The sequence below is a fragment of the Prorops nasuta genome, unplaced genomic scaffold (genome assembly GCF_024137725.1).
Source record: "Prorops nasuta isolate Cenicafe-Biocafe unplaced genomic scaffold, Cenicafe_Pnas_1.2 PNAS00005, whole genome shotgun sequence".
Taxonomy (NCBI): Eukaryota; Metazoa; Arthropoda; class Insecta; order Hymenoptera; family Bethylidae; genus Prorops; species Prorops nasuta.
This window is the reverse complement of record NW_027116802.1, coordinates 9,452,869-9,461,160: the sequence shown is the minus strand read 5'-3', so window position 1 is coordinate 9,461,160 and position 8,292 is coordinate 9,452,869. Positions and strand designations below refer to the sequence as shown.

Genomic DNA, 8,292 nt, shown 5'->3' with positions numbered 1-8,292 from the left:
ACATTAGTTACTACTTACTGAATTGCGTTGTAAGTACATACTGTAACAACGTGCAGCTTAATTATGTTTTTATTGGGGTTATGTATAGTTTATCCCAGTTTATCCTAGTCCAACTTCAACTTATACATATACATATGTAGAGGTGTTTTTAACTTAACCGGATATGACGATTATCGACGACCGACGTCGGCGACGTCGCTTTTTCTCAAGGTGTAAGGACACTATAGTCACACCAGTCCATGGTCCACAGCGTCCACAGTGTCCACCACAGCCACACCAGTCCACAGTCCACACTGGTCCACCCACACTAGTGGTAGTGAGAGAGAGAGAGAGAGAGAGAGAGAGAGAGAGAGAGACTACTGACTGAGTGAGACTTGAGAGAACTGAAAGAGCAAGCACTAAGCAAGCAGGCTGCAGGAGTGAGCAGGAGGATCAGCAGAGCAGATGGCAATTGGCAAGCAGTTTGCCATTGGTTTGCCATTGGTTTGCCATTTGCTATTCTAGTTCTAATGTGAATTTTCTACATTTTGTGCACTAGTGTACATTATTTCGCGAGAAAGAACAATTTATTGCTTTTTTTGCTGGTATATATTCATCAGGCGAGGTCGGGGTTAGATATTGCAGTTTTAGCTCACATTTTGCTGATTTTTACGGTTTTAAGAAATTCAATAAAATAACCTGTTTTTCTGTTTCAATTACGAATGTTTATAAATATTTATATTTGACATATGTTAACCAATGACCACCTGATGTTTATGCAATGTTATATTGATTACATAAATAATGCAAATTGACATCATGTTTATTTGGTGATTTGTTGCAATTGTTTGAATAAATTGAAAGTAAATTGAAAAAATGACAAGTAGCCAAAGTGGACATGATCACTCTTTGGCTATTAGGCAGGAAATACAACGTTTTGAAAGTGTGCATCCTTCTATTTATGCCATTTATGATTTAATAGATCTTATATCTGATACACATATTGCAAAACAAATTCGTGAACATGTTGTGGCTATTGAAGGTATTTTATACTTGCTGTTTTTGTAAATACTTCTTTTAAGAATACTAGCTCTTCTCAAATCAATTGTTTTTTCTTTAGATTCATTTGTTAACAGCCATGAATGGACGTTGGCAAGAGATGTACCAGAATTACATTTGGGCATTATTGGTTCTTCAGATTGTGGGAAATCAGCTTTAGTTCACCGGTATTTAACAGGATCTTTCATGCATGAAGAATCTCCAGAAGGAGGACGTTTTAAAAAAGAAGTATTTATTAATGACCAGAGCCATCTGTTATTAATTAGAGATGAAGGAGGAGTACCAGAATCACAGGTACAATTTTTATAATTTTAAAACTTTCGTTTTAAAATTATATGAACAAATTGTTTATTACTAATAATAATTTGGTTGTAGTTCTCTACTTGGATAGATGCTTTGCTACTTGTATTTAGTTTAGAAAATGAGGAGAGTTTTTCAATTGTCTGCAGTTTTTATAACAGAATGTGTTCTTTTCGGAATATGGCTGACGTACCAAAAATACTTGTAGGTGTACAAGGTCAGTTATTTTAATATTTTTCCTTTTTGCTTAATTGTAAAATAGGGATATTTTAACAAAACTTTCTTACATTTATTTTAGATTCAATTAATGATAGCAATCCACGTGTTGTGAAAGATATGCGACCAAGGAAACTGGCTTGTGACTTAAGGTGTCCTTATTATGAAACATGTGCTATTTATGGATTAAATGTTGATAGAGTTTTTCAGGATGGTAAGCTTATAATTTGTTTTTTTAAAAAATATTTCTTTATACTATCTCAATTTATAGTTTGTCAGAAGATTATACAAAATACATCTATGAAAAATATTCGATGCAATGGACAGCAGATAGAAGGTGATTCTAAATATTTAGCCCCAACGATGCCTAAGTGTGTACAAGTTCTAGCCAAAGAAGTTGAAAATACCAATTTTTTTAAGCCAAATGTAAGTAAATAATCTTAAACTTGATACAAAAAGAAGCGAATGAAAAACATATTTTTGCATATATAGCATTTTCAACAGAATTTTAAAATCTCTCAAAGAAATGGAGATATTCTAAAAATAAAAAGATCTGACAGGAGTGGTTTACTCTCTCATCAAAATTTACAAGTAACTTGAAATTCCTCTTTTCATATAAATAATATTTTTTTACATGATTCATCAATTTTTCTTAAATATACAGGTTCCTGAAAAAGAAGATGATTTACGTTCCTTTCAAGAGAACAACTTACCAAATGAACCAGCAGCAATAAATGACAGTTTTCACAATGTGCAAAATCAACATGGGGAATTAAGATCTTCAATTTTAACACCCACAACCATAAGGAAATTTAGGCGAAAGTCAAACATATTTACACCATCTAAAAAAGAAAAATATAATATGGGTGAAATGGGCATAGGCAGGGAAATACCAGTTAAGCAAGGATATTTATTCAAGAGAAGCAGTAAATCATTGAAAGAATGGAAAAAAAAATATGTCACGTTATTGGAGGATGGTCGCTTAACATATCACTCAAGTTTGCATGTAAGTAACAAAGAATATACACTGATGGCTTCATAGGAAGTATTTGTTAATTAATTATTTGTAGGATTACATGGTTGATACTAATGGGAAAGAAATATTGCTTCAATATGTAACTGTTAAAGTGCCAGGAAAAACGCCAAAAGGTTCTAAGCTATCAAATACCCAAGGTACTCCTATAATAAATATGTAAAGTACTTAGTTGGTTATGTTATCTAATTTTTTTTCTACATTCAAGCAGAAGATAGTTTTGAGTTTTCTATAATATCACTCGAAAATAAAACATGGCATTTTGAAGCTACTAGTGCTGAAGAGAGAGATAGCTGGATAACAGCCATCGAGCAACAAATATTGTCTAGTTTACAAAATAGCGACGGCGATAAGAGAAATGAGACTGATGCTTTCAAGATACATTGTATCAAGAATAAAGTATCCGGTAACGATGCTTGCGTTGACTGTGGAGCACCTAGTAAATTTTTACTTTTTTTATTTCTATAACAGCGCTTTTACATTTGATTAGCAGTTATAAAATTATAATAACTTAAATCTTTCAGATCCAGACTGGGCAAGTTTAAATTTGGGCGTCTTAGTGTGTATAGAATGCTCAGGTATTCACAGAAATCTAGGATCACATATATCAAAAGTGAGATCTTTAGACTTGGATGATTGGTCGTAAGTATCATTATTGATTTTATAAATCTAGAGTAATTTTATACTTTCCCATGAAAATTACGTGATACTGTTAGCTGAATTTACCAATTTGTTATACACGTATTTCTTTAAAGAGATAAAATTAAAATATAAATTCTTTAAAAAATTTGAAATTAAGAAGTAAAATATATTCTTTTTTCCTCAATTTATTGTTGAGGTACTTCACTTTTCAGTCGGCTAGTGAGAGTTTGTGCAAGTTAAAGAAAGTATACACAAATATGCTGTTGAAAATTAATTCATGTGTGATTCGGCTAAAACCCGTACTATTAAACGGAACTAAGCTGAAACTTCAACTAGCTCAGTTTAGCACTTACCTACAAATGAAGATAGCCATAATAATGTTATTAAAGATTAAAGTAGGAGAAATATATCTTAAAATAATTCGGATCATAGTGTAGTGTATCAGCTATACGTAAAGTATAAAGTTAATCTAACTACATACGAATCAATTTCTCACACTCTTCTTACGCTTCCTTTACTTTGCCTATCCGCTAGTTAATTAAAAAAATATATATTTTAATAATAATTGAAAATAGAACAATTATGTATTGTACTATTTTTACTTCAAATTTATTATTGAATCTATGGTTTAAACTTGACCTCTTAAAGGTTTTGTTTTTTATATGAGGATGAAAATAAAGATTAATCTTATATACCTTTATATCTGTAATAAATGTGATAAATAAATACTTATAGTGCAGGTCAACTTGGTGTAATGTTGGCCCTTGGTAATGACATAGCAAATAGCATTTGGGAATATTGCATAAATGGAAAGCAAAAGCCAACATCAGATTCCTTGAGAGAAGAAAAAGAGCAATGGATTAGATGGAAATACGAAGATAAAGCGTTTTTACCACCAATCAATCCGAATATTTCTATGGGAAAATTACTGATTGATTCAGTTTGTCGGTAAGCTTGCACTTCTTGCATTTACTCGCAAAAAAAGGATTAAATATTAATAATTATTATAAATACGTTTGTTGTAGGGGAGATATGAGAGCATTCACATTATGCTTAACAAGGTGCAGTTATGAAGACATTAATATGTCTGTAAGTGCTGAAGATTTACGAACCCCACTGCACCTTGCCTGTGCAACAGGAAATTTGGCTATGGCACAGCTTTTAATATGGGTATAAACTCCTTTAATTCTTTTTTTTTTTTATAATTGATTTATTATTTATTACAGCATAAAGCAAACCCACAAAATCTTGATCGTGAAGGAAGAACGTGTATGTCCTATGTAAGAGCTCTTGAAAGATCTCTTGACAATTCAACAGATTCTGTAGAAATGCAAAAGCTTTTACAAGTATTGGAGCAAGCAAGTTTATCCGGTATTGAGGATACTGATACATCACAATATTAAGCTATTAACATTGTTAAATAATATTAATAATAATATTTAACATTTTTATGCCTTATTCATTGTTCATAATATGTACTTACTTCTTACTCTATCAAACTACAATAATATTTTAGGAGCTTCTTTTTTATCAATTAGAGTATTATTAAATAAAATTTATTTTCCTCTTAATTACTACTATATCAACGATTTTATTAAATCAAGTAGTATAAGAGTTCTATTTATTTAGATAAAATCAACCTATTTAATGGATGAAAATAGTTTTACAGTAATCTCAATCATTATAGAAGATTAAACAAGTTTTTAATTTAAGCTTCAAGTGAATTTCATTAGTCTTAAATCATACTAGTTAATTGGTACAAAGTAACCGCAATATATAAAGAATTATTGTAAATTATTAGTTCTCTACTTATAAGGCAAGAATTAAATGTAATTTTATTGTAGTTTATTAATAATTAAACTTATAATGTTGTGCTCATCCCTACTTTTAAACTTATTTTAAGTTTTCAAATCTTTGTACATTCATGCTAGTTCTTAAATGATATATGTGTTATTTATAATTAATTATTTAACAAATATATATATATATATATATATATATGCAAATGAAAAATAAGTAGTAAGTACGAGTGTGAAATTTAATGACTGAGAGTACAAAACACTCATAAAATCTAAATATATTTATACATTTACTACTCTAATGTAATTATACAAGATGCTTTGAAAATGTTTATTTTAACAGTTATAAATTAAATACATACATAATAAAACCATTTATTGTATTTATTTTAATTAATTTAAATAACAATTAACATTAAAGTTAATAAGTGATAAGACAATCATTAATGCCCTGATACAAACTGGTTACCGAAGAAAGATTTAGAATTTGGTTTTTCAAGGAGAGGTTTCATTTGCTTGTCAGATTCCTTATTTTTAACTGGAAAGTGGAAAAACAAAAAATTATTTTGCTAGAACATATAAATAATAATTGAATAAATTCTCTATTCTTTACTCACTACAGAATGGATATTCTCCATTAGTCTTTAATGCGAAATTACCACGTGCTGGAAATGTTTGAGTATCAAGACCCATTTTAGTACAAAGGTGAGCATCACATTTGTCGTGAACTATGTAATCTGTGAATTTAATACGAGCCTCTGAATCTTTGTAACGATTGGCCCACATTTTACATTGATTATCTATTATAGAGGATGCCCAATACCTCGGAGCTCTAGTATGGCTGCAGCTACCCAAATTGAGCATAACTGTAAAATTTACATTAATTTTTTCAATGTTGAATGTAATTATACTTTTAAGAGTAAAATCTTATTTTGACAAACAAATAATAGCATGAATTTATTTAATGGCAATAATGAAAGTATATTTATGAGCTGTTTAGATACTTGTTATTTTCATATTGTATTGCAGACCGAAATATTTTGTAAAAACATTAATGGGAAGGCGTATACCGACAGTAAAAAACGCTTTCACCTGAAATCAACTTTTCAAAAACAACGTTATTTTAAAATTTCATTGTATTACCCAAAAGGTATGTCTCTAAAAGTTTAATAGTGATTAACGAAACTAAAATTGGTCATCAGATACCATTGCTTTCTGATAGCTAAAATTTCAAGTGAAACCGTTCAGTAGTAATGTCAGTATTTTGCACCTTACTGTTAAAGAAAAATTGCCGATGCGAGATGGAAAAATTCAGGACTAGAAACCTTAGAATTTGCAAACAAAAAAGCAGTGATCATCTTAGGTAGACGCCAATCCCATGTGAAGGTGATAAATTATCATATAATTTACCCAGTTTTACCTCAGAATGTCTTCATTTCGAGCTCCTGAACATAAAAACTGCTTTTTTGTCTTCAAATTCTGAGGTTTCTAGCCATGAATTTTTCCATCTCGCACCGGCCCTTAGTAATTAATTACTTGTACTATGCTGCGGTACTTTATGTGCAATGTGAAAATAAATCTAATGAATTGTTTAGATTGAATTTAGTCTTAAATGAAAGCTAATTAGATTCTTTTTAAATGAACTAGAAGAACAATAAAAAATAATATAGAAAAAATGTTCAATGAAATTGTCTAAAAATGACTGGTCTTTTCAAATTCTTTAGAAACAATAACTTTTAATTTTTTTAGCTTTCTAATTTATTTAAAGAGTATTGATCTCTTTTAGTTTTAAAATAAAAAAAGGGATTTTATCTTTCGAAGGTAATAAAGTGAACGCTATCGTATACACGATGCTCCTATGACAGTGTGGAGACGCGGTAGGGGACAATTTCATTAACTGTTCTTTTTTTCTATAATTTAACTTATAAATGACATCTAAATTGCTTATAAATATATAGACCCACCATTGCTTTTAAACAAATTGATAAAAATTAGACTTTTTTTCGACCTTTTAGATGAGATTGCCTATTAAAAATAAATTGTAAAACAAATAAAATTTACGTTCAAATGGAAGTTCGATAAGGTCGAGCAGATTAGTAATATTAAAGTCCTTTCCATCGATTAAACAATTTGGTTGGTATTTTCCACCGTTAACAAAGAAGTCCACATCCCCAACACTTTTCGACATTCCTAAACCAATGCATGGCAAGAATGGTTTGCCATCAGTGTGAATAACATCAATAAACTCTGCATCTTTATTATCCAACCTCACCTCTTTAGCATGCCTTTGGAAGCCTGGCTGTGCAGGATCCAAAGCTATAATTATAACAAAATCATTTTATATTATTACTAACAATTTGAATTCATTAAATCATATTAAATTACCGGTTATACGACGTATTCCTGTAGTATTTTTAGCAGCATAAGCCATAATATGAGAGCCCAAACTGTGTCCTGCTAAATGGAATTTTCTGATATCGGTATTTGTCTTTTTCACCAAAAACTTAATTACTCTAAAAGCCGCAAAACGTATCATTAATGCACCGTTTAAATTACGATTCTTACATTCAATCTTACCGTGAAATTTCCGATCCTACAATTCTAGCGTTTGCCGCAGCTTGTGAGTAAAGAGTAGATGCTCCTGAGGCCCAATTGACAGTAAATACATTTGCATCAACCTAAATAAAACATTGTTGGTTAGTTGGTGATAAAGCTATTACAATTTTTTGTTATAGAAATTAAATGTTAGTATTTGCCTTTTGTAAGATGGAGTCCGTTATATTTTTCATCCAGGCAACATCATGTGAACTGAAAAAACCATGAGTTAATATAAATGATTGTTTTCTTGCATCATATCCAGCAGGTATTTCTATTGTAGGCCATGTTTTGAAATAAGCTGCATTTGGATTGTTTCTGAAATATACAAATTTAAAAATATAAGATTTCTTAGTTTTTTCTGGACGCACGTAATATCTTAGGACCATACCGATTTGAAAAATGAAAAGTCGTGTTAACTTTCTTCGGCTCCTGAGGTGCCGGAAATGGTCTGAGTAACCAGCTCCATGGATAATCATTATAGAAACATCCTAATTCATCATAACATGTAGGTTCCGATGCCCCTGAAAAATTGGTAGAATCATTGGTTAACAATAATTAAGACATGCATTTTCTTTCTTTTTTTATTTTATACTTACAGCTAATTGAAACTGAGTAAAATAAAAAGCATAAAAGCGATAATTGAAGCTTTGCAGCCATGATAAAACT

The 8,292-nt window shown here is 30.4% G+C and overlaps 2 protein-coding genes across 4 annotated transcripts; one reads left to right on the top strand and one right to left on the bottom strand.

Moving 5' to 3' along the window:
- Positions 1-429: 429 nt before the first annotated feature.
- Positions 430-4,884, top strand: CenG1A (Centaurin-gamma-1A). 3 transcript variants are annotated; one of them, XM_066727592.1, is made up of 13 exons: positions 430-1,021; positions 1,100-1,332; positions 1,414-1,555; positions 1,637-1,768; positions 1,826-1,980; positions 2,059-2,145; positions 2,219-2,560; positions 2,625-2,727; positions 2,796-3,026; positions 3,112-3,229; positions 3,965-4,177; positions 4,255-4,399; positions 4,456-4,884. In XM_066727592.1, exons 1-13 carry the CDS (start codon positions 856-858, stop codon positions 4,630-4,632), a joined length of 2,244 nt encoding a protein of 747 aa, XP_066583689.1. In that variant the 5' UTR covers positions 430-855; the 3' UTR covers positions 4,633-4,884. The 3 variants fall into 3 exon arrangements, with proteins under 3 accessions (XP_066583689.1, XP_066583687.1, XP_066583688.1); XM_066727590.1 differs by having other exon boundaries at positions 431-1,021; positions 2,047-2,145; positions 4,456-4,883; XM_066727591.1 differs by having other exon boundaries at positions 432-1,021; positions 2,047-2,145; positions 2,799-3,026; positions 4,456-4,881.
- A 488-nt stretch (positions 4,885-5,372) lies between these two features.
- On the bottom strand, positions 5,373-8,283 carry LOC136773840 (inactive pancreatic lipase-related protein 1-like). Its single transcript, XM_066727751.1, has 8 exons — positions 8,223-8,283; positions 8,015-8,147; positions 7,785-7,941; positions 7,606-7,706; positions 7,414-7,541; positions 7,090-7,344; positions 5,646-5,894; positions 5,373-5,566 (listed from the first exon to the last, which is right to left on the bottom strand). Exons 1-8 carry the CDS (start codon positions 8,281-8,283, stop codon positions 5,472-5,474), a joined length of 1,179 nt encoding a protein of 392 aa, XP_066583848.1. The 3' UTR covers positions 5,373-5,471.
- Between the last annotated feature and the right edge of the window lie 9 nt (positions 8,284-8,292).

Excerpts from the sequence above, each read along its gene's own strand:
- CenG1A (XM_066727590.1), top strand. The coding sequence starts at position 856 with ATGACAAGTAGCCAAAGTGGACATGATCACTCTTTGGCTATTAGGCAG. Across the intron at positions 1,981-2,046 it reads CCAATTTTTTTAAGCCAAAT|CATTTTCAACAGAATTTTAA; the intron begins GTAAGTAAATAA and ends TTGCATATATAG. Across the intron at positions 4,178-4,254 it reads CTGATTGATTCAGTTTGTCG|GGGAGATATGAGAGCATTCA; the intron begins GTAAGCTTGCAC and ends CGTTTGTTGTAG.
- LOC136773840 (XM_066727751.1), bottom strand. The coding sequence starts at position 8,283 with ATGGCTGCAAAGCTTCAATTATCGCTTTTATGCTTTTTATTTTACTCA. Across the intron at positions 7,942-8,014 it reads ACTTTTCATTTTTCAAATCG|AAACAATCCAAATGCAGCTT; the intron begins GTATGGTCCTAA and ends TGTATATTTCAG. Across the intron at positions 5,895-7,089 it reads TATCGAACTTCCATTTGAAC|TTATGCTCAATTTGGGTAGC; the intron begins GTAAATTTTATT and ends TAAATTTTACAG.